At 40.7% G+C, this 27,688-nt stretch overlaps 1 protein-coding gene and 1 long non-coding RNA gene across 2 annotated transcripts in view; one reads left to right on the top strand and one right to left on the bottom strand.

Annotated features, from left to right (window-relative positions):
- Nucleotides 1–1,579: 1,579 nt before the first annotated feature.
- LOC134455898 (myosin-7-like) lies at nt 1,580–17,278 on the top strand. Its single transcript, XM_063207253.1, has 39 exons — nt 1,580–1,632; nt 2,366–2,413; nt 3,090–3,306; nt 3,791–3,934; nt 4,059–4,215; nt 4,663–4,690; nt 4,807–4,909; nt 5,098–5,190; nt 5,486–5,549; nt 5,649–5,747; nt 6,073–6,176; nt 6,305–6,443; nt 6,578–6,696; nt 7,575–7,724; nt 7,826–7,996; nt 8,202–8,511; nt 8,725–8,798; nt 8,886–9,091; nt 9,209–9,332; nt 9,579–9,715; nt 9,980–10,235; nt 10,368–10,610; nt 10,761–10,937; nt 11,053–11,198; nt 11,279–11,369; nt 11,455–11,844; nt 12,085–12,211; nt 12,318–12,436; nt 12,529–12,725; nt 12,821–13,004; nt 13,130–13,295; nt 13,396–13,520; nt 13,643–13,951; nt 14,044–14,247; nt 14,360–14,656; nt 15,604–15,708; nt 15,823–15,918; nt 16,012–16,146; nt 16,943–17,278. Exons 3-39 carry the CDS (start codon nt 3,106–3,108, stop codon nt 16,961–16,963), a joined length of 5,811 nt encoding a protein of 1,936 aa, XP_063063323.1. The 5' UTR covers nt 1,580–1,632; nt 2,366–2,413; nt 3,090–3,105; the 3' UTR covers nt 16,964–17,278.
- A 5,376-nt stretch (nt 17,279–22,654) lies between these two features.
- Nucleotides 22,655–27,688, bottom strand: part of LOC134455908 (uncharacterized) — an 18,090-nt gene continuing 13,056 nt past the window's right edge. Inside the window, exons 2-4 of the long non-coding RNA XR_010036200.1 lie at nt 24,388–24,596; nt 24,128–24,226; nt 22,655–23,759 (exon numbers count right to left, since the gene is read on the bottom strand). This is a non-coding gene — a long non-coding RNA (uncharacterized LOC134455908). The remainder of the gene's footprint in view (nt 23,760–24,127; nt 24,227–24,387; nt 24,597–27,688) is intronic.

Raw genomic sequence — 27,688 nt, 5'->3', positions numbered from 1 at the left:
TTTGGCGTGGAATGACCCTTATGTCATTTCCAAGACCTTTACAAAATTTCATCCAAATATGTTCATGACTTTTTGAGTTATTCTGCTGACAAACAAATAGACAGACAGACAGACAAACATACCAAAGTGACCAAAAACACAACCTCCTTGGCAGAGGTAATTAAGGATGTGTGAGTATGGAAACTGAGGATCGCTCACCCTTGAAAATGCAAGGTCTTCTGTAGGCATGTGATGAATACACGTGTGAGCGTTTTGAAGTCACAGCATTAACACCTTGTGGGTGACTTGGTGCTTTCCTTAGTGTGTCACCCCCCCAGACAAGTCACTTCTGAGTGCAAGACCTTATAGGCCTTTGGGCTCGACAACTTGTCGACATCTTGTCTGCAAACAGCTTAACAAGTGTCACTAGATTCACAGGATTAGGCAGGTCAGAGGGCAGATTCTGAGTTAACGTAATATTTCACTAGAATGACAGGTGTTTTTCATGTCTGGATGAAGCATGTTTTCACTTATGACTTAATATGTTTCAGTATCATGTTTTTAAATTAATGAAGCCAATATTTCAATGTGGACTGACTTAACGGCATTTGAGCCAACATCATTCAAAAAAATGTTGCAAATGTGATCGACTTGTAAACTAATTGTGAAATTCATTCTAATCTCTTTTTAAATGTGAAATTTCTTGAAATTGCTTTAATGCACGAGTAACATTGGCATATCATATGTGTTTGAACATTAACAGCAAAGTTGTGGTGATGAGAGGGTTATACAGACTCCCACTGGGGTGTGAAGGTCTTGTGTCAAGTGCATCAATATAAGTACAATCACTCACGAAGGAACCTGAGCTGAATTTCACAGGGTTATCTTTGTCCTCAAGGAAACAATGTGGTTCCACTGAGATGCTGTGACTCCTGGGGGACGTGAATAACAAGGTGACAATACAGCAGGTGGCCCCATGCTCTGACCTTGCTTTGGTCTACAAAAGTTGACAGCTGTAGCCGTCTTTTGGACCTTGTTGAATTTCCAAAATGTTTAAAGGTCACATAACATGTAGTGTTTCTCTCCCTTGTCTCATTGCCAGTAATATGACCATTCAGTTCTCATTAATTCAAAGGTTCGCAATAAAATAATTCAGATATGTTTTTAATTAACCATCAATTGTCATGTACAAAAGTAGATACATATGGTCATTTACAATTATATGTTAAGGTTTGTGTGCCAGTAGAGATTCATTGAGCATATGTATTAAGCAAAAGGTCAGCATTTTGTTCTTGGCTATGGGAATGTCCAGGAGGATTTTAAAATAGTGCACATGCTGAGAGTTCCATCTGACAATAGCAAACTCCTAGATATGGTTTGGGGTGCAAGAGTTGATGCTGCTGCCCTGTCCTGCTGTCCTCTCCCCCATCTGAATTTGCATGTAAACTTGCTCCGGTCTGTGTCAATCACCGTATCAAATTCCATATATGTCTGGATGGGAGCCATTCAGAGGTTTTCCTTTTATGAAATATGGGGAGAGCGGGGCTGACTTGATGCTCACCTCCATATTGGGATCAACTCTCCCCTATAAAAGAAGCAAATCATTCGTGGCTTTCAGTCGTGGTGGTGGACACAGCATAGACCAACACAGAGGTAAGCTGACATCTACATGCTGCTGAGGGTCTACCAGGCAGGTAGCTGACAAATAGGTAGGATAAGAGACAAGTGGATGAAGGCTAGAATAATTAAGGAAAACAATAAAGAAAAACTGCAAATCAAGACAAACTATACATAGAGAGACAGACAAACAGACAGATGGCAGTTTATGTAATGAATTAAATATTGAATGGGTTATTATGGGCAGGTTGGGTGAAAAAAGTATCGAACACCTTTCAGATATCTACCACATGGTGGTACTCTATCTCATCAGGTACCTTGCCTGGTTATCACCAGACCTAATCACAAGTGAGATAAGGTCTATGGAGCATCCCGTAGGGCGGGTGTGGTTTACAATTGACGACGACTGTTTAGTGGACGAATAACGAATATGCATCATTTGGCATACGTAGCCCATACACAATCTTGTCAGTAGTATCTATTCAAACAAACTGCAGTCATCGCCTTTCCATGCCTCCCTGCTCTCTAATTGGAGACCATGATTAGGAATCCTCGCTGAGGGACAGAATCTATGCTGTCTTACACATCGGAACAATTGTGCATAGCAACATGGGATTTCCTAGGCTATCAGGGACCAGAGAAACAAACACTATTTGTGCATATTGCAGTGGAGAAAGAACATTGTTGGGCTACTCAACACAGAGATGACACTGAGAATACTACTGCATGTGTTTGATCTTGCCACTGCATCTTCTCTATTCACTTCCAGAAGTAACATCAAATCAACATCGTACATTCGAAGCTTGACTCAAACGAGGTGAGATTCACATGCTAAAAATACAAGTCCAAATCTGTCCAGGCTATGGTTAGAATGTTAACACAATGTACACTATTATTCGACCAGACAATGGGATGTACAATCTTTCAAGGACAATTCAATGTGATTTGTATTTGTTGTGAGAGGTAAGTGTTACCTTTCTTAACTCAAGGCAAGACTTGAATTAGAGGGACTTCAACGTATATGCACATTTTTCTTTGGAGGATTTTATACTAAGCCTAATTTTGACAATACACAGTATATACTAACGTTAGACTAACTACAAGGACCTGGTAACTCCCTTGTAATGACCTTAATATTGTCAAGGTGTCATGACACACAACTATATTCACTTAAAGCTGTTGAAAAACAAACTGTTTGGTAATAGGCTTCTTGTGTTAGATGGTTATCATGCTTCAGGACCTGACCAAAAATTCATTAGTGCCTACAGAAGGACTTCAGGTAAAATGTCTGTCATGTAAAATATCTGTCCCACCATTGTGACTTTCCGTCGTTTTCAAAGTCCATGGGGGACGCATTAATGGAGTTTAGGGCATCGGCTCAGTTTGACAGTCTATTCTAAATAATTTTTTTTTCAATGACAAAATGAAGGTGATTGGCCATGGGGGATGTTTTCATGGAGGAGTTTTCTGTTTTCCCCCGATGGCTGAATTAGGATACGGTGATTAACCATGGGGGATGCACTGATGGCAGAGTTTGGGGCGGCGGCTTCGTTTCTGAGGAAGTCAGATATGGAGCGTTTGGAGGCCCAGACTCGCCCCTTTGACATCAAGAGGGCCTGCTTTGTGGTGGACCCTGAGGTTGAGTACGTGAAGGGGATGGTCCAAGCCAGAGAGGGTGACAGAGTCTGTGTTGAAACTGAGTATGGAAAGGTATGAAATCCATTTTTAGTGTTCTTTGAAGTGTGTCGCTGTTTTAGAACTGAGGAATCTGCTGAATCCTATTAACAATGCTGTGAGTTGATACAATAAAACTTAAAAAAATAAAATAAATAAACTGCTATAGCAGAAACTGAAACTGAGTTTGGAAAGCCACTGCACTAACATCTCTGTCTCTAAAATCGAAGTTTGTTGAGCCCTCACTAAACACTTCTACTCAGCAGAACCCTTGACTCCGCCACTCAACATCTCTGTCATCATAACAGTCTGGGTTGAACATTGCTCAGATCAGTTACTTGTGTGTATGCCATGCTTCTGCCCCTACTATTTACTTTAAAAACTTGTTTCTTGTTTTGGACTTGCCATGTGTAGATTCCACAGACATTTGAATCCAACACATTTGATGTACAGAAAACAATAACTCTCAGAGGTGAAAAAGAACAGTAATTTTAATATGCATATTCATTTTCTTGAATAGACTGTAACCGTGAAGGACACTGATGTCCACCAACAGAACCCGCCAAAGTTCGATAAAATTGAGGACATGGCGATGTTCACCTTCCTGCATGAGCCTGCTGTGCTGTTTAACCTCAAAGAGCGTTATGCAGCCTGGATGATCTACGTGAGTAGAAAAATCAAACTTGGAAGACAGTTTGACATACAGACCAAAACAACTGACAAAGATGACTTACGGTACTTGAATGTTGGACTTACTAAAATTGCTAATAATGAATCTGTCTTTACAGACCTACTCTGGGTTGTTCTGTGTTACTGTCAATCCCTACAAGTGGTTGCCAGTGTACAATCAGGAAGTTGTTGAAGCCTACAGAGGCAAGAAGAGGACTGAAGCTCCTCCACATATCTTCTCCATTTCTGACAATGCTTACCAATACATGCTGTCAGGTAAAACAGAAAATCCGGTTTTAAAGTGAATATAAAAAACACTATTTAACAATTATTGATAAACAAAGCAACAGGTCAACAGCAACAGGTCCCAGGCACTTCAGAGTATATCCACATGAAGAAGTGAATACTTCCACTTACTTTTATTAGAAGTGTCACTAAAAATGGCAAAATGTTTTGCCCTGATGAAGACCATTTGTGGTTCAAACATGGTGTCATTAAGTAGCATCTTCTAATAAAGGCTTGTTAAATGTATTCCCTTCTTTCTGTGGATATACTCTGAAGTGCTTGGGGCCTTTTGCTTTGTTTGTTGCTAATTTAACTACCCCAAGAGCACCAGTTTTCATTAGATTTACAACACCTCAGTGCCGGGTTCAATTCACTTTTTTTGAATTCAATTAGAAATTAATACTTATATTATTAAAATTCTGTATGTTTTCCTTACAGACAGAGAGAACCAGTCTGTCCTTATCACGTGAGTACTGTTTAAACACACACAGTATGATGATGCCGTTGACACTGAATGTTAAGTCATTAAGTTTAACAGACTTCTTCATGAAGTAAATTCAACATGTCGATTTTGACTCTCAGTGGAGAATCTGGTGCTGGAAAGACTGTTAACACCAAAAGAGTGATCCAGTACTTTGCCAGCATTGCAGCAGTTGGAAAGAAGGAGAAGGTGGATGACAAAAAGGTAAATTAAGTTCTTTAATATGCATCAATATGCAACTGTTAAACACCCAAGTCAGATGATGAATAACTTACATCTGAAAAACCTTGCATAAAACTTTTTTTTTGCCTATTGTACAGGTAAGTCTTGGTGTGAGCCATCTTCACTGTGCCTATAATAGGTCCTCTAAATAACTTGTTTCTGTCATCTAGGGTACCCTGGAGGATCAAATCATCCAGTGCAACCCTGCCCTGGAGGCCTTTGGTAATGCAAAGACCATCAGGAATGACAATTCATCCCGATTCGTAAGCCATCCGATGACTTTCAATTTGATCTCAATACTCGTACTGCTTTGTTTGTTTTCATTGATATGAGTCGTCTGTTCATGCACGGTAAATTAATCCGTATCCATTTTGGAGTCAGTGGCAAGCTGTCCTAAGTAGATATTGAACTTGTACATTACTGTGCTCAAATATTTACCTTCACTTACCCAAATGTTAAATTGTACCTCTGATCTCCCAGATGTGCTTGAGCTTGCCATCAGTTATGCTGGGTGGAAATTATATTGAAGAAAGGAATATTTACTTTTGTGTTTCACAGGGTAAATTCATCAGAATCCACTTCGCTGCTAGTGGCAAACTTGCCTCTGCTGATATTGAAACATGTAAGTGCCTCACACAGAATAGAAATACTATATTACATATTATATCCCTCAAATGTTTGGTACAGTCTGCGGTTTGTTTCAATATTTCTCATTTTACAGATCTTCTGGAGAAGTCTCGGGTGACTTTCCAGCTTAAGGCTGAGAGAGATTACCACATCTTCTACCAGATCCTCTCTCAGAGGAAACCAGAACTGCTAGGTATTACCTATGTCATAATTGCTTGCTTGTTATAAATGCTTGCATGATAATAAAGTATAATCTAACTGTTACCCTTTTTGTTTGAACAAGTGTTTCAGTAAATCCATTCCCTGTGACTCCATCACTGGTCCAACCACACTATTGTGTTGAAACAGACATGCATTGGACATTGTAAATGTACTCAGCCCTTGGCTTCATGCCACTGCCAATGCCTATGGCCGCAACCACAACCACTGGGGATGATATCCGTGACCAACACCTCTCCCACTTCTGTCATATTGCTTATTTCCAATGCCATCTCTTCTGCTGTGATCTTTTTTTCCAGAGATGTTGCTGATCACAAACAACCCCTATGATTACGCCTTCATCTCCCAAGGACAGACAACAGTAGCATCTATTGATGATGGGGATGAACTGCAAGCAACTGATGTCAGTATTCTTAGCTCATACCCACTGACTGTATCATTACTTATACCATAGATTTGCCAAGCTTTGCCAAGTTTTGATGTATACTCTTGTGTGATATGAGTGATAAGCATGTGTATGATTGGTTACAGGATGCTTTTGATGTGCTGGGCTTCACCCAAGAGGAGAAGAACGGCATTTACAAGCTGACTGGTGCCATTATGCATTTTGGCAACGTAAAGTTCAAGAACAAGCAGAGAGAGGAGCAGGCAGAGGCTGATGGAACTGAAGGTACAAATTCTAAATTCAAAGATGACAACTTCACAGCAATAACTTGTGGCACCCATGTGTTATAGACCATGTCTTAATATTAGAATTACTGTAAATCATTTGAGAAATAAATGGAACATCTTCACTCTCTCCAGATATTGACAAATATTCATACCTCATGGGCCTGAACTCTGCTGACCTCGTCAAGTCGTTGTGCCACCCAAGGGTCAAAGTAGGAAACGAATGGGTCACCAAGGGACAAAGTGTCCAGCAGGTAGAATGCTGCATGTAAACCAACTTTGTTGTTGTATAATTCCTTAACGACTTAAGCTATGACTACGACACTTTGTGACTTTTCCTAACATTTAGTTGGCTACAGTTATGTACCGAAAGATTAGGTTTATCATTTTTGCCATTACCATGGCAATGGTTTTCTGACAGGTATGTCTGACCAAAAATCACTTTACCATTATCTATGACGCCATATATTTCCATATTTTTTTGTTATTTCCATTAGCATCAGATAACTGTGTGAGCATTTAAGTGGTTTGAAGCATAAAATCATTAACAATTAAGTGCATTACCTAAATTTGATGGAAAATACATTATGGCGAGATTTTGGGCATAATAAGATAATGATGTCATAATGACGTCATAATACCAGATAATTACAAAAAAAATATGTCATTCATAGATGTCCATATGTAGATCATCTCCCCAAAGTTTCGTAGTCATACTGAATTCCGTTCCTGAGTTAATAAGGGGGGGTCAAAAGAGCCCCCCCCCCAGGCCCAAGAATGCCAAAAAAGCCCAGTCTGAATAGGATTAATTCAACTCCACAAATGCCTCTTTTCCACTGCCGGTTTTCTGGTAGACCTACAGCTCAACACAGCGTGACTTGGCTGCCACTTTTTGCTTACGATTGAGCTGTGTCTTGCCTATTCGAAAAGCAAAAAGCGGCAGCCGAGTTGTGCTGTGTCGAGCTGTAGGCCTACCAGAAAACTGGCAGAGGAAAAGAGCCTAAAGGTTATGTTTTAATTAAAGATATCACCCGCCAATTAATTTAAGGATAGTGCTACGTGGAATACTGTACATAGGCTATATGTTCATGCTTTTTTATGTAGTTATCCATGTCTTCAATTATTATCTTAGGTGTACTACTCTATTGGTGCACTGTCCAAGTCAGTGTATGAAAAGATGTTCTTGTGGATGGTGGTGAGAATCAACCAACAATTGGACACCAAACAACCTCGTCAGTACTTCATTGGTGTGCTGGATATTGCTGGATTTGAGATCTTTGATGTAAGTTCTGATGGTAAAATTATTTTCTTAAAAATCCAACTTTGCTGTACCCTGCAACACGAACACAATAAAGATGAAGATGACTCTTTAACTTATTTCAGTTCAACACCTTTGAGCAACTGTGCATCAACTTCACTAATGAGAAGCTGCAGCAGTTCTTCAACCACCACATGTTTGTGCTGGAGCAAGAGGAATACAAGAAGGAGGGGATTGAATGGGAGTTCATTGACTTTGGCATGGACTTGGCCGCCTGCATTGAACTAATTGAAAAAGTAAGCACTTGATTTCTTGAATTTGTAGCCCTTATGTCTAGATGGGTTCACATGTTGCCCATTCACTGAAAAAGCTCAACTACATCATAACAACATTGCTATGACGTCATTTGACAATACGATTAAAACACAAGTTCTGCACAAAGGAGTTAATTAGGTTGCAGACCATAGGGAGTAAAATGTTTTGCCTTTTTATGTCTTTTAGCCCATGGGTATCATGTCCATCCTTGAAGAGGAGTGCATGTTCCCCAAGGCCAGTGATGCCACATTTAAAGCCAAGCTTTATGACAACCACTTGGGCAAAAATGCCTGCTTCCAGAAGCCAAGAATTATCAAGGGGAGACCAGAGGCTCATTTCTCCCTGGTTCACTATGCTGGCACTGTTGACTACAACATTGGCAATTGGCTGGTGAAGAACAAGGACCCCCTCAATGAGACTGTGGTTGGGCTCTTCCAGAAGTCAACTGTTAAGCTTTTGGGTGCCCTGTTTGTTGGATATGCTGGGGCTGATGCTGGTAAGTTATTTCTCCATTAAGTCAAGTCAAGTGATTTTTTTTTGTCACATACATTTTACATGAAGTGAAATGATGAAGGGGTCAGCCGCTTTGAATATTTACAGTTACATAAATAAGCTGTCCATATAAGACAAATAAGATGTCCATTTAATAGTCTAAATAGTCTTAAATAGTGCCAAGCTTGTCAACCTATGATCTGCACTACTTTCACAGCTGCAGAAAGCAAGGAAGGTGGTGGTAAGAAGAAGAAAGGATCTTCTTTCCAGACTGTGTCAGCCCTGCACAGAGTAAGTATTTATTTCTATGCACACTATTCATAGTAGCCACTTGTAAACAAATCCATATCTAAATGCTAAATAAATATTCTACTACAGGAGAACCTGAACAAGCTGATGACCAACCTGAGGTCAACTCACCCCCACTTTGTGCGCTGCATCATCCCCAATGAGTCCAAGACTCCTGGGGCCATGGAGAATCCATTGGTCATGCACCAGCTGCGCTGTAACGGTGTGCTGGAAGGCATCAGAATCTGCAGAAAGGGCTTCCCCAACAGGATCCAGTACGCAGACTTCAAACAGAGGTACAGATGGTTAAGGGCTAAGGCCTATTTTGTTTATTTTATCTTCTGTATACAATAAAAAACAAGAAAATAGCTATGAGATTATTTCCTTCAAGTATTACGAATCTATCTGTCCAGATACCGTATCCTGAACCCTGCTACTATCCCTGAGGGACAATTTATAGACAACAAGAAGGGAGCTGAAAAACTGTTGGGATCTCTGGACATTGACCATGAGCAATACAGATTCGGACACACTAAGGTACATTATTCTATTGTTCCCATAGAGTGCATATAAAGTGCATCAATATTTCAAAAGCTATGAGCAACTTTGTGTGGTCAGTTCGTTAAAAATTGCTTGGCACCTTGGATATAGACTATGAACAGTACAAACTGGGACATACTAAGGTAAGTGAAGATTTTCACGACATGTTGAACAGTTGATTTGCTTGAAACAAACTGTGCGTTTAAAGAGATGATAATCTATTCCATGTTTGATATGTGTCAGGTGTTCTTCAAGGCTGGTCTGCTGGGAGTTCTTGAAGAGATGAGAGACGATCGTCTTGCTCTCATCATCACTGGTATTCAGGCTAGGGCACGTGGAGAACTTGCGAGGATTGAGTTCAAGAAAATTGTGGAACGCAGGTGAGAAAATCTGCTTAGCAGAATTGAACAAAAAAACATATACAAATATTGCTGACATGAATACTTATTAAGTGCAATTATGTTGCTGAGATACACTGCTGGTAATACAGTGGAACGTACGTGTATTCATATCGGCCAAGCAGTGGCCAAATATTTGACTCAGCAAACAGCATGTGGCATATGAATTTAAGAGGCATTACTTTACCTCTACACTCTTACTCTTACTCTAAACTTCTTACTCTTACTCTAAACTTCTAATTTCAGAGATTCCCTACTTATTATTCAATGGAACGTGCGTGCATTCATGAGTGTCAAGAATTGGCCCTGGATGAAGATGTACTTCAAGATCAAGCCCCTGCTGCAATCAGCTGAAGCTGAGAAGGAGATGGCCAACATGAAGGAAGAATTCATTAAACTGAAGGAGGCCTATGCTAAATCTGAGGCCCGGAGAAAGGAGCTTGAGGAGAAACTGGTTTCAATTGTCCAAGAGAAGAATGACCTACAGCTTCAAGTTCAAACTGTAAGTAGGGCTATCATTTATGCAAGGTAGCTCATGATCTCTGACGTACATTTTAAAGGCAGTCTTCCTTAGTATCTTCTTCAATCTTTCTTCTTTCATTTTCTAAAAATGAAATGAATCATATTATTACAGGACCAAGACAGTCTCTGTGATGCTGAGGAGCGGTGTGAGGGTTTGATCAAGAGCAAGATTCAACTTGAGGCCAAAGCCAAAGAGTTGACTGAGAGACTTGAAGATGAGGAGGAGATGAATTCAGAGCTGACTGCTAAGAAGAGGAAGTTAGAGGATGAGTGCTCTGAGCTCAAGAAAGACATTGATGACTTGGAGCTCACACTGGCTAAAGTGGAAAAGGAGAAACATGCTACTGAGAACAAGGTCAGAAAAAGTTTAAGTCATGCTAATACAAAAAGAAAACTCTTCTATAGAGTAATGTTCACTGAGGTTTACTTCTTGTGCTGGAATATAAGCTTAAATGATAAATTATAATATCCTTATAGGACAGAATGATCCCTGTGTTCCTTTTAGGTTAAAAACCTGACTGAGGAGATGGCAGCTCTTGATGAAATCATTGCCAAGCTGACCAAGGAGAAGAAAGCTCTTCAAGAGGCTCACCAGCAAACGCTGGATGACCTTCAGAGTGAAGAGGACAAAGTCAATACTCTGACCAAGGCCAAAACCAAGCTGGAGCAGCAAGTTGATGATGTAGGCAAACAATAAAATGTAGTAATAGTATTCAAAATAAAAAAGGTTAACTGAGTATTCAAAATATTTGGGTGAATTGGGACATTTACATAATAATAACTTTCTCTCATAAAAGCTTGAAGGATCCTTGGAACAGGAGAAGAAACTAAGGATGGATCTTGAGAGAGCTAAGAGAAAGCTTGAGGGTGACTTAAAGTTGACACAGGAGAATGTAATGGATCTAGAGAATGACAAACAGCAGATGGAAGAAAGGCTCAAAAAGTAAGTTTAAAACATCATTTTACAGTAAAAGGTGATGATGTGCTCATCTTTAATTATTTATATTGTTTTATACACAATAGGAAAGACTTTGAGATCAGTCAACTTAGTAGCAAGATTGAAGATGAGCAAGCCATGGCAGCCCAGCTCCAGAAGAAACTGAAGGAGCTTCAGGTAAGAGAAAAAAAATTGTATAAAAAGTTGTAAAATACGTCTTTCTAAGTTTTAGAAAAGTTACAGGGTGGTATCTTTTGTTTAGGCCCGCATTGAGGAGCTTGAGGAAGAGCTGGAAGCTGAGCGAGCTGCCCGAGCCAAAGTGGAGAAGCAGCGAGCTGACCTTGCCAGAGAGCTGGAGGAGATCAGTGAGAGACTGGAGGAGGCTGGAGGTGCCACTGCAGCCCAGCTTGAAATGAACAAGAAGAGGGAGGCTGAGTTCCAAAAGTTGCGTAGAGACCTTGAAGAGTCAACTCTGCAACATGAGGCAACTGCTTCCACACTGAGGAAGAAGCAAGCAGATAGCGTAGCTGACCTTGGTGAGCAGATTGATAACCTTCAGAGAGTGAAACAGAAGCTCGAGAAGGAGAAAAGTGAACTCCGCCTGGAGCTGGATGATGTTGTCTCCAACATGGAGCAAGTTGCTAAGAACAAGGTAAAAAGTTAAAACTTAAGTTAAGTTAATAATATTCAGAACACTGTATGACAGATAATTATGGTTCCCATTTATCATTCATGGGCATGCAGTACAGCAGTGAAAAATCAGGCCCTTCATTTCATAAATTATAAATGTGGTCAGGATGGTTGCCTAACAGTCGCTTTCTGTGGTTGCCTAACCCACTTTCCCAAAGATTCGAATCAAATAAAATGTAATGTTTTACTATTACTATTCCAGGCAAACTTAGAGAAGATGTGCAGGACTTTGGAGGATCAGATGACTGAATACAGAACCAAGTCTGAAGAAGGCCAACGCAGCATCAATGACTTCACCATGCACAAAGCTAAGCTTCAAACTGAAAATGGTACATTCATTCTACTGAATATGTAGTCTTAATATGCTGTATTTTGATGGCTCTTTGCTCTTAAATATTTAAAGTCAAAACAACCTTAATATTTTCAATCAAAAAGGTGAGCTGGCTCGGCAGCTGGAGGAGAAAGACTCTCTTGTCTCTCAGCTAACTAGAGGCAAGCAGTCATACACCCAGCAGATTGAAGACCTTAAGAGACAACTGGAGGAGGAAGTCAAGGTTTGGTCAAATTAGATTTTCTTTGTTATTAATGCAAAGGCACTTGTGATGGCTCTATTAACATGTTTCATACGATCATAATTATCTCTCAGGCTAAAAATGCCCTAGCCCATGCAGTGCAGTCTGCTCGCCATGACTCTGACCTCCTAAGAGAGCAATATGAGGAGGAGCAGGAGGCCAAGGCTGAGCTGCAGCGCAGTCTCTCGAAGGCTAACTCTGAAGTGGCACAGTGGAGAACCAAGTACGAGACTGATGCCATCCAGAGGACTGAGGAGTTGGAAGATTCCAAGTAAGAGTCCCCCAAACCTAAACTATGTTACAGACAGAAGTATTAAGTGGTTCCTGATTTTGATTGACTCAAGACGCTGATTTTCTGCTATCCAGGAAGAAGCTGGCTCAGCGTCTGCAAGATGCAGAGGAAGCTGTGGAAGCTGTCAATGCCAAATGTTCCTCTCTGGAGAAAACTAAGCATAGACTACAGAATGAGATTGAAGATCTCATGGTAGATGTGGAGAGATCCAATGCTGCTGCAACTGCCCTGGACAAGAAGCAAAGAAACTTTGATAAGGTTCAGATGTTTTTTTTTCTATTGTATATGATCATGTATCATTTAGGGTAAACATTGAAATAGCCACATTTTATATTTAAATTGGAATTCACTGATCAGAAACTAACAATCCTATTTTAACCCAGGTCCTGGCTGAGTGGAAGCAGAAATACGAGGAGTCCCAGACTGAGTTGGAGGGCTCCCAGAAAGAGGCCAGATCTCTTGGCACTGAGCTCTTTAAACTGAAGAACTCATATGAAGAATCTTTGGATCACTTGGAGACTATGAAGAGGGAGAACAAAAACTTGCAAGGTCTCTAAAAATTTACATTATTTAATATATTTTGTTTTGCCTTCACATTACCATCCTTAAAGTCCATCAAGCAATTAATATTGTAATTTTCTCTCTACAGAGGAGATTGCTGATCTCACTGAGCAACTTGGTGAGACCGGAAAGAACATCCATGAACTTGAGAAGTCCAGGAAGACCCTTGAGCAAGAAAAATCTGAGATTCAGACTGCTTTGGAGGAAGCAGAGGTACATACATACAAATTTAAATCAGACAACCACTGTACTTTTATTATAACTGTAGATCCCAGGATGTAAATTCTATGAAATAAATGTAGCAATGTAACAATTCTACCCCTTCATTTCAATAGGGCTCCCTAGAGCATGAGGAGGGGAAGATCCTTAGATCTCAGCTGGAGTTCAATCAAGTCAAAGCTGACATTGAACGTAAGCTTGCTGAGAAGGATGAGGAGATGGAGCAGGCAAAGAGGAACCAAGTGAGAGTGGTTGACACCCTGCAGAGCTCCCTGGAGTCTGAGACTCGCAGCAGGAATGAAGCTCTCAGAGTGAAAAAGAAGATGGAGGGAGACCTCAATGAGATGGAGATTCAGCTTAGCCAAGCCAACAGACAGGCAGCTGAGGCTCAGAAGCAACTCAAGGGTCTCCATGGGCATCTGAAGGTTCATAACAATAGGACATTAGAACTTTTAATGGATGCATTTTAAGTCTGACTTATACTTCAAATTTACCACTGTACCGACATTCTTTACAGGATTCTCAATTGCACCTGGATGAATCCCAGCGTGCTAACGATGATCTCAAAGAGAACATTGCCATTGTGGACAGACGCAACAATCTGCTGCAGGCTGAACTGGATGAGCTGAGATCCTTGGTGGAGCAGACTGAGAGAGGCCGGAAACTGGCTGAACAGGAGCTGCTTGATGTCAGCGAGAGAGTGCAGCTGCTCCACTCTCAGGTATAAAACTAACTATAATTTAATACTCAGTCATCATAGCTCTGAAATAGTATATAGAGAAATAAGAAGAAAAAGAAGAAGAAAATAATGATCAATGTTACTTCTCACACAGAACACCAGCCTTTTGAATCAGAAGAAGAAGCTGGAGGGTGATACAAACCAGCTGCAGAATGAGGTGGAGGAGGCTGTGGGAGAGTCCAGGAATGCTGAGGAGAAAGCCAAGAAGGCCATCACTGATGCTGCTATGATGGCAGAGGAGCTGAAGAAGGAGCAGGACACCAGTGCTCACCTGGAGCGCATGAAGAAGAACATGGAGCAAACAATCAAGGACTTGCAGCACCGCCTGGATGAAGCTGAGCAAATCGCCATGAAGGGTGGCAAGAAGCAGATTCAGAAGTTGGAGTCAAGGGTGAGTGCTGAATTGAGTTTGTTGCTATATGCTATTTCAGTCAATTTGAATGGACCTTTTAGGAGCCAAAAAACGTAAATCTTCAACTGACCAATCAAAGAAATTATTTACTATTCTAAGTCAGTCACTAAAAAATAACTTCACAATAGAGATTAATGGGATTTGTGAATCCAGTAGCAGATACCCAACAAGTTTGTAGGCTTCGGAGTGAGATTTTCTCCATTTCCGAAGCCCACAATGAAAAGTGCAGGGTGTGGATTCAAACAATGTGGATGACCTCGCTGGCAGGTAAATGTCAGGGAGTAAAACAACATTTGTTTATACAGAACCCCACACTCCTATGATGATACTCCCAAAGTACACAAACACAGTCCATAATCATACCAATATGTCCATAAAAGTGTGCGTGTCAAATTGTCTTTCAATGAGATGCGCTCCCCTGTATTTACCATTTTCTGACAATGTAAGTTGTGGCATGCATGTAGCTTTCAACAGCAAACAACAATCCTTTCTGTCCACTACTCTCTAAAATATGGCCACTGATCAAAGGCATATCATATCTGTCTGAAAAGAGGCCCTGCCGTGGCCTGACAGTGGGGCACTGGGTTGCTGCACCGGCGACCCGGGTTCAATTCTAGCCGGGTCATTTGCCGATCCTTCCGCGTCTCTCTCACCGCACTCATTTCCTGTCTCTGCTGAACTGTCCTGTCACAAATGAAAGGCAAAAAAGCCCTAAAATATTTAATTTATATATATATATATGTATGTCTGAAAAGAACAATTAAATACCGGAAATAAAATACAACTTAAAAATACCCTGATTTGCATACATTTCAATGGTGAGAACCATGTTGCTGACTGACCAAAAAAAATAGTGGCTATTGGGGCAGTGCTTAGCCAAAAAGTCAACCGTCATCTTTTTATGGTTTGTAAACATTTCCACACAGGTGAGGGAACTAGAATCTGAAGTGGAGATGGAGCAACGCAAGGCCGGTGACTCTGTTAAAGGGATCCGCAAATATGAGCGTCGCATCAAGGAGCTCACCTACCAGGTACTAAACACCACCACTCTACCCCTAATTATGAGGAAATGTGCTTGTCTATCTATTTAATTTCATTGCATTGACTTTGGTTCGATAAGTTTTGACCAACCTTTGTATCTGTAGACTGAGGAGGACAAGAAGAATCTGCATCGTCTTCAGGATCTGGTTGACAAGCTGCAGCTGAAGGTCAAATCCTACAAGAGAACAGCAGAGGAGGCTGTAAGTCATCAATTATGTAGCAATGGCAACCAAATCAGCAATCTATATTGTAAGGAGAATTTCAGCTACAGTGTCATTGATTGTCTTTTTCAGGAGGAGCAGGCCAACGGCACCTTGACCAAGTTCCGCAAGCTGCAGCATGAGCTGGATGAGGCTGAGGAGAGAGCTGACATAGCTGAGTCTCAAGTCAACAAGATGAGATCCAAGAGCCGTGATGCAGGTGGCAAGGTAAGAGAAGCAACCATTTTTTCAAGTAAAACTCAATTCCCAAGAGCCGTGATGCTGGTGGCTAGGTCAGAATAATCCTTCAAAGCAATGCTCTATTTTCCACTAACATAAAGTTGAAATAATCAGGGCACTTTCCACATACAGTATATGGGATATTTAGTAGACATGTACTACTGTATATGCTGTAGGTTTAGGAAATCCAGTTATTTTGGCCTCATCTTTGTAAAGTGAACTTTAATGTATTGTCTGTACATGTGTCCTTCAAACGTTGTTAATCCATTCATTTACCTGGTTGCAAGCTTGTTTCTAGTATAATCAGATAAATTATTGCAATTGTTGAAACATACTTCAGCTCTATCTGTTTTGAACGGCTGCATATACAAACAAGCTACATTCTTCAAACAGCACAACTAGGCTGTAAAATCTTATACACAGTGGCACAGGGCCTCATGGACAAGATCTTTGAAGCTGTTTTAATCTTTTATTTAAAATGTTGGTATGTTAAAGTTGTATCAACACATTTTAATACAAGATGGGGGTCTTGGCGTTTAAATGCAACTTATTTCTTGTTTTTATTTGCTTCAGAGGCTGAGATATTTAGGTTTTTAGAGGCTTAGGGCAACGTTTCCCAAAAAGGTCTTCAGGCATCCAGCAGGCGTTTTTGCAGGTGCTTTAGGCATCAATGGGTTAAAGGATGCAACCACTGCAAATTAGATGCAACATTCAGGAAAGGTATGGTACATATGGAAGGTACACCTAGTAATACATATAATGATATTCTGCATTTCCATTTTAGAAAGGACAAGTTGAGGAGTGAAGATCCTCCTGAAGATCTCCCACATCCTTGTGTTCTGGCCTCTGAGGTTTCTGTAGTGATGTAGCCAGGCTGCGCCATCCTACTGACACAACACCTTCAGCGTTGCTTCTTGTCAGGCCAGGAGCAATACAAATATTGTTTCTGGGCTCCAGAAACATCGGGAACTCCTCCCACTTTGTTGGGACGTAAACAACCAGTAGCTAACCAAGAGAGGTGGGTCAACCATGCCCTTTGGGACCAAGTCTTGAAGAGATTTGAAAGTAGACTATAATCAGGCTAGTAGTGATGCAGAATAAATGAAAATGCAACAAACAACTCTGGCCTCGTTTCAATTGATTGTTTTAAGTGAATTTCTCTGCCTGATCCCATAATTTCAAGCATTACACACACTGAACAGTCCATCTCTTAATTCAATATCATAATCAATTTCAGCAGCGCTGCCAGTTAGTATTGAAGTTTAAGCACATAATGGGACATATCTCCAGGCACCAAATAATAAGGTCAATTTCGATTGTACTATAGATACAGGTAGCTTGTGGTTGATACAAAATATAAAAATGATCAACAACATTAAAAACTAGAGTATGAGAGGAAACAAATTGGAACTCCTGGAGTCACTGGTATTGGCACCCTTCATTATTACTGTGGAAACCGAATTTGAGTTAAATATGGTAAATAACAAATGGGCATAACCTTTGATAGATTGCTTTTGTACATAGAACAGGAATTAGCCAATGAATTATGATATTTGTGTTTTAAAAAACAACCTGTTACATCTTGCTCCTCTTTCACAAAGGTGAAGACAGAGGAGCTGTCTGGGGACACCAGAAATACTATTATTTTCAAGACATCCAAATAATAAAAGGTCACCTCAAAAGACAGTCTGATCTCTCAGAATTGTGTGGAATAGACACTAATCTTTTGCACACAAAATTTGTGTCAGTTTCACAGATTTTGGACACGGAATTGTTTTCCTTAATTGACTTACGGAAGTGCTTTCTATATTCCCACAGCACTGTGTTAAGTCTGTCATTAGAAAATAGATACCTCATTTTTATACTAAATAAAAGAATGCGAGAGCAATTTAAGTTATGCCCCTGACCAAAACAATCCCTAACCTTAGCCTGTCAGTAAAGACATGTTTTTGAGAAAGACCTCTTCCAGTTGGTTGATAGACTATCAAGTTCATGTAATAAACAAAAATATACTAGCTGTGCCCAGACCAAAACAATCCCGGCCTAACCCTAACCTGTCAGTATGAAATGCTTTTTGAGAGAAATATATTTGAAATTAGAAAAATCCTGAGAAAATAAAAGACTGTGTAAACATAGAGCTGTGGGAATAAGAAAGCACGTTCGTGTGTCCATCACAGAAAACAATTCCGTGTCTAGGAGCATGGAATTTTGGAAAAATCTGTGAAACTGACACGGATTTCGTGTCCCAGATATCCGTGTCCATTCCACGGAATTCTGCCAAACATGGAACTGTAAAGAACCTACTTGGGTCTAGGGGTTAGGGAAGAATTCATGATAGAAGTGTACGGAAGTTGGTGCAAATAGAAAAAAACACCAGGTCTAGGATCTATAGACCTGAAGGTAAACTTTGAACTGCTTTGGGTAGTTTTTTTCAACAAGCACCACATGCTAAACACTACACAAAGCAGTGTTTTTTTGTTGTGGAGACCAAGACAGACCCCTTTGCTTAATTAATGTCATAAAAGGGAACACCTGATGGTTGTATAAGAGAACAAGGGCAGAGCACAGTCCTTTTAACAACGCTTTTCAGAAATGCACACAAACAGCATGTTTGCATACTTTGCAAAAAGTCTTCAAGGAAAAACACTGTAGCAAAAATCAAGCATGGTGTCCGATCCATAACATTATGTCACTGCTTTTGTTGCATCTGGTATTGGAGACCTTGACCGTATCACAAGTATCATGACAGGCGTCACAGGTATCATTATTTACAGGGCAATGCATTATTTACAGGGCAATGTTTAACCCTGTGCAAGAGCACTTGGTTTGCCGTGAATATCATGTGCACTCTAGCAAGGCAAAAACCCAAAGCACACATCCAAAAGCACAATGGAATGGTTGTAAAATGAAACAACGCTATTCTAAAATTGTGAAGTGATGATTCCAGGTGTAAATCCAGTTGAAAGTCTTGGGGGTGAAATCTGGCCTCTGATGTGAAATCTGTCATTAGGAGAAAGAATCCAGTACCTCATCAAGATGATAAACATATTGCAAAGAAAGAGTCGGGGGAAATTCCACCGGAGAAGTGCAAGAAGCTTGTTGATGAATACAAACACGTGTGGAGGCTCACATTGCTGTCTAAGGGTGTGCAACCAAATATTAAAGGATAACTTCCAATTTCAACATGCAATTGTAATCCTCACACTACCCTGGTCTTGTCAGTACCTGAGATTTCTTTTTTCAGCCTTTTGGGGGGAGAGTTTGTTTACATTTCAAAAAAACATCTTGATTTATTCCCAAAAACATCCAAGAGGTAATGCAACATCAGCAGACAAATAGCAAATAATTGGGAAAATATTTGAAGTAGGCCTATGATAAGATTTTTTTTTAATGTTTCAAAAATCTGCATGACATTCTATATTTCCCAGATTTTACATAGTAATAGTTGAAATAGTAGTTGTCTTTAGTGACCACAATTTTCCCTCTGACTAAGGGAAATTAATTGTTAATTGTTAATAATAACAATAATAATAAAAACATATCATACTGGAGACCTACAAAGCAAAGGTGACAAATGGAAAAAGATCAGTTAAGTTAACATATTCAACTAGCTGCTAGGCCTGAAAGATGTTTTTACAGATATCTTCAACACCTCCCTGGAGCAAGCCATTGTCCCATCATTTCAAAGCTACCACCATCATACCTGTGCCAAAGAAATCATCACCATCCGGATTTAATGACTACCGTCCTGTAGCACTGACACCCATCATAATGAAGTGCTTCGAACGTCTAGTCATATCACACATAAAAGCCATCTTACCCCCCACCCTGGACCCCCCCGGATTGCATATCGAGCAAAACAATCCATGGAGGATGCAATCTGCTCTGCCCTCCATCCCGCACTCACCCACTTTGACAATATGTGAGAATGTGAGAAGACTCATGTGAGAATCCTGTTCATTGACTTCATTTCTGCATTCAATACCATAATACCACAACTCATCAACAAACTGGACAAGCTGTTGCAGAGACCACAAGCAGTACGTGTCGGGAACAACACCTCAAGCACCCTGGCACTGAGCACGGGGCCCCCGCAAGGTTGTTTGTTCAGCCCCCTGCTGTTCACGGTGCTGACACATGACTGCACAACGACCCACAGCACTAAGCATCTGGTGAAGTTTGCGAACGATACAACACTGGTGGGCCTCATCACTAAGGGTGACGAGACTCACTACAGAGAAGAAGTAGACCAGCTGGCCAGATGGTGCAAGGACAACAACCTCCTGCTGAATGTCAACAAGACCAAGGAGATTGTTGTCAACTTTCAAAGGGGCCAAAAACAACTGCAACCGCTGACCATCGACGGTGATGTTGTGGAGGGAGTGAGCAACACAAAATTCCTGGAGTGCACATCAGCGACGACCTCTCCTGGACCACAAACACAACATCACTGGCGAAGAAGGCCCAACAGCGCCTCTACTTTCGCAAACTGAAGAAGGCAAGTGCAACACCCTCCATCATGACAGCATTCTACAGAGGAACCATCGAGAATATCCTGACCAGCTGCATCACAGTGTGGGGAGGAAGCTGCACGGAGCAAACTAGGAAGACACTCCAGCACATTGTGAACACAGCGAAGAAGATCATTGGAGCGCCACTCCCCTCCCTGCAGGACATTTACACCACCCACCTCACCCGAAAAGCTCTGATGATCGCCAAGGACATAAGCCACCCCGCACACAAACTGTTCAGTCTCCTGCCCTCTGGAAAGAGGTACAGGTGCCTCCGCTCCCGTACCACCAGGATGGCAAAGACCTTCATACACCAAGCAATCAGGATGCTAAACACTTAAAGTCGTGGTTCGCTATTTTAGACATTAAGCCCTGTTTGTGTGACTTCTGGGGTGAATTAGAGATGTTCTCATCACAATTTTGACATTTGGTGCTGAACGGAGCATTTGGATATCCAAGACTGCAGCCCCCCCTACCTTTACATTGACTCCAATGGAGCACAATCCTAAAACAGCATTAAACTTTCGTTTGCAGAGACATGAAACTCACCGAGTGGTCAGAGGTGGACAGCGATATGTTGGCTCGAAAATCACCACGAAATACGCTTCCAGAGAAGATATAATCATTATTATTTGTCTTCATTGATTGAATTTGATTGACTAGAACTACTTCGCGCGACCGGAAACGGGGGTCTGTTTGTTTCTGCTACTCTCTATGGTTTGTATGCAAGCTGTAGTTTTTTAGCCAGTACCAGTTTCTGAGTGCTGGGCAACCGTTCTACCTCGCTCCTTTGTGTCTAAACAAACAACACATTCTCGCCACCTACTGGCTGGATGTCTAGTGCTATTCACTGGCGTCGGAAAAAAATTGGTCCACCAAACGCTAAACAACGGTTTGAAGGCATATTTGGCTGCCATTTTCGGATCAATTTATCTCCGTTTACCACCATACCTGTCAACTTTGAGCTCCCAAAATCCGGGAAAATTCCCATATTTTAAGCCAAAATCCGGGAAATTTTCTAAAGGCCAAATTCTGACAGTCAATGGAATGACAGACGGGTCGGACGGTGCGTTCTATCTGCCTTTCACAACAGCGCGCGTGCAAAGACAGTCCTGTCTAAAATCCCTCAGAACATGTTTTACAGCATAGAAAAACAATGTAATTAAAACAGAACAATGAAATGAGCGCAATGAGTTTCTTCTTGTTTTGTCGCATAAGTTGTCTGTTCGTGCAAAACTTCGTGCTGGTAGCCTACAGATTGTGATTAGGTTAATCGCATGATTTGCTGTTCCGAGGCTGTTTTATGCGTTGCATGAACTGGCGGTTTCTGAGGAAAAGAGTGGGCGCACAAGCGCTAGAAAACTATGGAGCCCGAGGGTGACAGACAGCTCGTATTTTCAAGGAACTTCCATTCTTGGTGGCATCTGGCATACAATCTTCTGACAGGTAGCTTGATAATCAAGACCCTCTGTCTCTCTCTTCAAGAGGGGGCGTGACTCGTCGGACAGGGCCGTGGGTAGGCTTTACTGGACCCACGGTGTTTTTTGATAATGTGAAAAATCCGGGATATTTCCGGGAAAAATGTCAAATCGGGAAGAAATCGGGAAATGAGTCAAAATTCGGGAGTTTCCCGGGAAATTAGGGATGGTTGACAGGTAGGCCTATGTTTAGGCTACCACTGACCACGTGGTGAGATTCATGTCTTTTCCCAAATGCTCCATTCAGCACCAAATGTCAAAATTGTGATGAGAACATCTTTAATTCACCCCAGAAGTCACACAAACAGGGCTTAAAGTCTAAAATAGCGAACCACCACTTTAACCCGCCCTCCTACTCCTATCACTGATAGCCCCCCCCCCCCCTCAACACTGAATTGTGAGTGCACATTCTACTTGCACTAACTCAAACAAACACAAACACACACACACACACACACACACTGATACAAACACACACACACACACACACACTGATACAAACACACACACACACACACACACACACATAGCCCCCCCTACACTGCATCGTGATTGCACATTCTACTTGCACTGACTCAAAACACACACACACACTACAATGACTCAAAAAAAGCACACACGCACATGTTTCTGCTGCTTTATGCCTGTTACTTGAATGACTGTACTGGAAAACTAGCTACCAACTAGTTGTAAATATTGCACTTTACAATTGCTTACCGGTACTTTATATTTATTATTATTTCACAATGCTACTATCACCATGTCAGAATCATCACAATAGGACATAACTGAAAATGCACAACAATACCTCTTCTTAATACATGTTCTATGTATGTCTGCTGTTGCCCAGTCTTGCACTTTATATGTCTGTAAGGGTATTGTATAGGTACGGTACTCTAGGTGTAATGTATGTGCACTGTCTATGTCTAATTGTCTACGTCCAAACCTAAAGTCTATGTCTATGTCTGCATGGGAAAGTAAGAAACGTAATTTCAATTCTTTGTATGACCAGTGCATGTAAAGAAATTGACAATAAAACAGACTTGACTTGATAGACCTGCTGATCCGTTTTTTTATATACACCGTATTCGCTGGCTGAAACAATTCTGACTGTTGGCTGGCCCGCCCACATCTCAGCTCATTGGCCTAACGGCGTGATTAAAAAGAGCTTCGGGAAATAGTCTGCACAAGAGTGCATAACCCATAGAGATGCTGAACAAATTAACTGAAAGAGAACTGTAACTGCACCTGTTATATCATACTAGAGACCTACAAAGCAAAGGTGACAAATGGAAAAAGATCAGCTAACATATTTAGCCAGCTGCTAGGCCTAGCAAAGTGTGCAGTGATGTTTTCATTAGACATTCATTCATGCAGTCCCTATTCAACAACATGGTACTCGCGATACTTAGATAAAGAGACCAAAGGAAAATGAGATTGGGTTATTCATTTCCTTATCCATGTACCGTGGGTAGGTACTAACGTATCTATCATAGCCTACTGTATCTGTCAATCTTACCCTAGCTCTGGACACTTGAAGTTAATCCTTCTTCACTGAAGTAATCTTCGGGTCAACATGTTATTATTTACCATCCATAGAACGACAATATACCTGGATAAAAAATGAATACAGAATAATATAATATTTTTTACTTATTAAAACCAACGGTTATCTGCAAAAGAATGGCGGTTAAAACTTTAAAATGACCCGAGTTCTACAAACTTTCCAGTTAGATCAAAGGGCAGGGTAGAGTCAGAGACAATAGAATCTTAGCTCGTGCAGTGCAGACCTAGAACAATTTTGCCTTGTGCTTTGCCATTCTAATCTGTCCAGTCTCTGCATGCTGTAATTGAGCTTGTGGCCTGAAGGGGGCAGGGGGAGGCAGATTATCAGGGAGGTATAGAAAATAAAGGCAGCGGCAGCAATGGCATTCTCAGGAATGGGTTGGGGAAAGCAATTTGTAATAAAGAGATATTTACCTGAAACTAGGTAATGACGTCTGAGTGTCCACTTCAACCGAATAACGCACATCTTCCATTGAGTGTCACCAGGGTCTTTTATTCAGCTACAAAATCCTCCTGTATAATTAGAAAGGCAGAAATAGCCTGTAAGGACTCTGTACTACATTTCTAAATGCAATACAAGTTTAGTTTTAGAGCATCCTTTTATATGATCCACCATATCTTAGCCTACATAATACCACATCACATAACTGGTCTTGGTTTATTAAGCTACTTACATTTAAGATGAAATAAATCCATACGTAACTGGGGGGGAGTGATTAAGAATCACAGAGCCATCCTTTTGCTTCCTTGGGCATATTCTCAATGAAGTGGCCATCTGCTGAAAGGAACAGCCGGGCTCCTCAGAGTAGCTCAAAGTTGGCTGCTGGCCAGTGGACCCAGGGGAGGAGCCTGTTTCCTGGAACAGCTGCAGTGGTCAGGTGCCCTGAAGGAGATGACAAGATGTTATGTACCACCCAAAGACAGATTACTGCATGGGCCTACTGGTTCTAGGCCCAGGGGCTCAAGAGTCAAAGGGGCCCTGAAGCCCAAGCATCTATATTTCCATTCTCATATTGCGATGAAATCTCCCTTTTAACAACTATATTTTCAAAATGTTCTCAACAACATAGACTCTCACATCTGGCCTAAAAACCCTGAATTGTTTTGTAAACTAACGCCACTCATTGAGTGGGGCCTTTCTTGTCGTCTGGTGGCCCATGTGCTGCAAGTCCATCTGTTGCAAGTTTATACGTTAACGTTCTTTGTGTGTCTAGCTGGTATTCAGCAAGAATTTCACAGGGTTATCTTTGTACTCAGGGACAAATACAAGGAGGCGACAGGCCCGGGTATGGTAAACAAGATGGTGCTAAAGTTTGTGCGTCACTTAGTTAACAAATTTAGGGACAGCAACCTTGGGAGAAAGTTTATTACTGTGGCCCTGGTGCATACTGTCAACACCGCAGGTGCTTTCGTCTGTCTTTGGGCCTAAACAGACAAGCTGCTCTCTTTCAAGGCCAAGGTCAGGCAGCTGGTAGCCGATGACAGAGCATGTCTCACGGATACAACGCTGTTTCCTGAGCCTTCTCACGGCACAAAGATATATCCATTCTCATATTGCGATAAAATCGCACAACTATATTTTCAAAATGTTCTCAGAGGACTACCATCCATACCCCCAACAACATAGACTCTCACATCTGTCCTGAAACCCTGAATTGCTTTGTAAACTAACGACAGTCATTGAGAGGGGCCTTTCTTGTCGTCTGGCCAGACCAGCTACTTTCTTTCAAACCCTGTTGCTAGCTGATGACAGAAAATGTCTCAGTGACAAATATCTCTTTCCTTAGCCTTCTCTCTTAAGCACAAAGATAGCCCTGTGACATTCTTATGACAATTCTGATTGTGAGTGCCTGTCTTTGATCTTGAACAGTCGGTGGCTATCTGCTAAACATCTGTTGTCAGAGTGTTGAGGATATGTGTCAGGTGTAGCGCAGCTTATCACTTCAGGACAAGATGTAAGTTCACTTCCAAGGTTACCATTTGAGCAGTATCTGAAATGTCTTTTTCTCATTTCATGATATCCAATCAGAGAATATACAAACCCCAACTCCGGTGAAGTTGGGACATTTGTTAAACAGTGAATAAAATCAAAATGCTATCATTTTCAAAACATTCAATCTATTCATTAGATGGAGAATAGTGAAAAGACAACATATTAAGTGTTAAAACCGAGAACAAATATTGTTTTGGGGGACATATGTACTCAATTCTAATTTGATAAATCCAACACGTCTCAAAAGAGTTGGGACGGGGACAATAAATGGCAGCAAATGTCGAGGAAGACTAAAAACAAAACAAAAGACAACACTTAACAGTTAAATACATTAACCGATGAGATGATTTTATATAAAAAACAGTGTTAATTCCTATCTTGGATATGATTTCACCAGCTTAAATGGTGGGTGTATTCCTTGTCATGTTTTGCAATGTTTTCCTTTCTGTAGTGGTTACAGTGTGACAGGTCTTGACCAAAAGCCCACCATTTTATCACCTGCTGGTCCTTATGATGGAGCCAAACTGTTCAAACATAGTAGAGAATGCAATTTGACCTTACTATGTGGCAGTAATCGAAGATCTCCCTTCAAAATATAATGCATGACTGGCTTTTCATGCTGTTTAAAACCCATTTATACCATTCAGCACTGTATTTAACTCTACAGATGAGTGAGAACATCTTAACCAATGCACTACTGCACCCGCATGCCATCATGGAGGCTGACTTTTGAAGTTAGCACTAGCACAAGTTGGATGGTCCATTTTCACTGTAGCACAGGATGTGCAATGCTATATTATTGTCAAAAAGAATGGAATTCTACAACTTCTGCTGACTTCTGTAAGCAAAGGACAGTTTCCCATGTCTTCTGGGTTTATTTCAAGTGAGCTCAGGTGCTTAGGAGAATGTTACACCCCTGTATCATTTGCACGCATTAAGCATTCTTAATATGGTCAATTTTCAATAGCTCTAGCACTCCAGGAATTAGAGTGAGACTACAGCCAATATATATTTCATGATGTCATGAACCTATACAATGATTTTAGTAACAAAAATATGTCTTATATACACTCAATCGTGGTAAATCAAAGGGAATTCAAAAATGTATGTAATAACTATGGTAATTATTCCCTTTGCATCTTTAATTCTGAGTGACTCAGCCTCTCTGTGATGATCTTATACCTGGACACCTATATTGTCCGTCAGTACAATTCATTTTGAAATGTTCTTCTTTGTTGTTTTATCTTATTTGGATGTTTACTAAATTTCACTGATCCCCGTCCCAACTTATTTGACAAATTAGAAATGAGTACATATGTCCCCCAAAACAATATTTTTTTTTCGGTTTTAACACTTAATATGTTGTCTTTTCACTATTCTCCATCTAATGAATAGATTGAATGTTTTGAAAATGATAGCATTTTGATTTTATTCACTGTTTAACAAACGTCCCAACTTCACCGGAGTTGGGGTTTGTAATTAGAGGAAATATGCAGTCATTAAACACTCAAAGGCCTTTTAGATTGTTTTATTTTGTTTTCTTTTTCCAAATATAATTTTGTGGAACAACATAACTGACCTGACCAGAAGTCATCATTACCCAATGATTACACAAGAAATAAATATGTTTGACGTCCTGGTGACAATGTGCAGAGAACAAAATGGAGCAATGTGATGAGCTATATGAATGGCTCTAGTAGTAGTAGTAGAGTATAGTAGAGTAGAGTAGAGTAGAGTAGAGTAGAGTAGAGTAGAGTAGAGTAGAGTAGAGTAGAGTAACTTTATTAATCTCCAGGGGGAAATTCAGGTATCCAGTAGCTTACATAAATACACAAATAAACAAATGCCCACATGGACATTTCAAGACACAAATAACACAGGGATAGTCAGGGAGGGGAAAATAAAAATAAAAATAGTAAAGATAAAGAATGTGAAAATGTAATATGTAAAAAAAAAAAAAAAATGTAAAAAGGTAATTGTGC

The sequence above is a fragment of the Engraulis encrasicolus genome, chromosome 9 (assembly GCF_034702125.1).
Source record: "Engraulis encrasicolus isolate BLACKSEA-1 chromosome 9, IST_EnEncr_1.0, whole genome shotgun sequence".
Taxonomy (NCBI): domain Eukaryota; kingdom Metazoa; phylum Chordata; class Actinopteri; order Clupeiformes; family Engraulidae; genus Engraulis; species Engraulis encrasicolus.
The sequence above is the reverse complement of the archived record's forward strand: the minus strand, read 5'-3'. Positions and strand labels throughout refer to the sequence as shown.

Bases quoted from the DNA above. Each gene is read 5' to 3' on its own strand.
- LOC134455898 (XM_063207253.1), top strand. From the start codon at position 3,106: ATGGGGGATGCACTGATGGCAGAGTTTGGGGCGGCGGCTTCGTTTCTG. The intron at 7,725-7,825 runs GTAAGTTCTGAT...AACTTATTTCAG, and splicing joins CTGGATTTGAGATCTTTGAT to TTCAACACCTTTGAGCAACT. The intron at 7,997-8,201 runs GTAAGCACTTGA...TATGTCTTTTAG, and splicing joins GCATTGAACTAATTGAAAAA to CCCATGGGTATCATGTCCAT.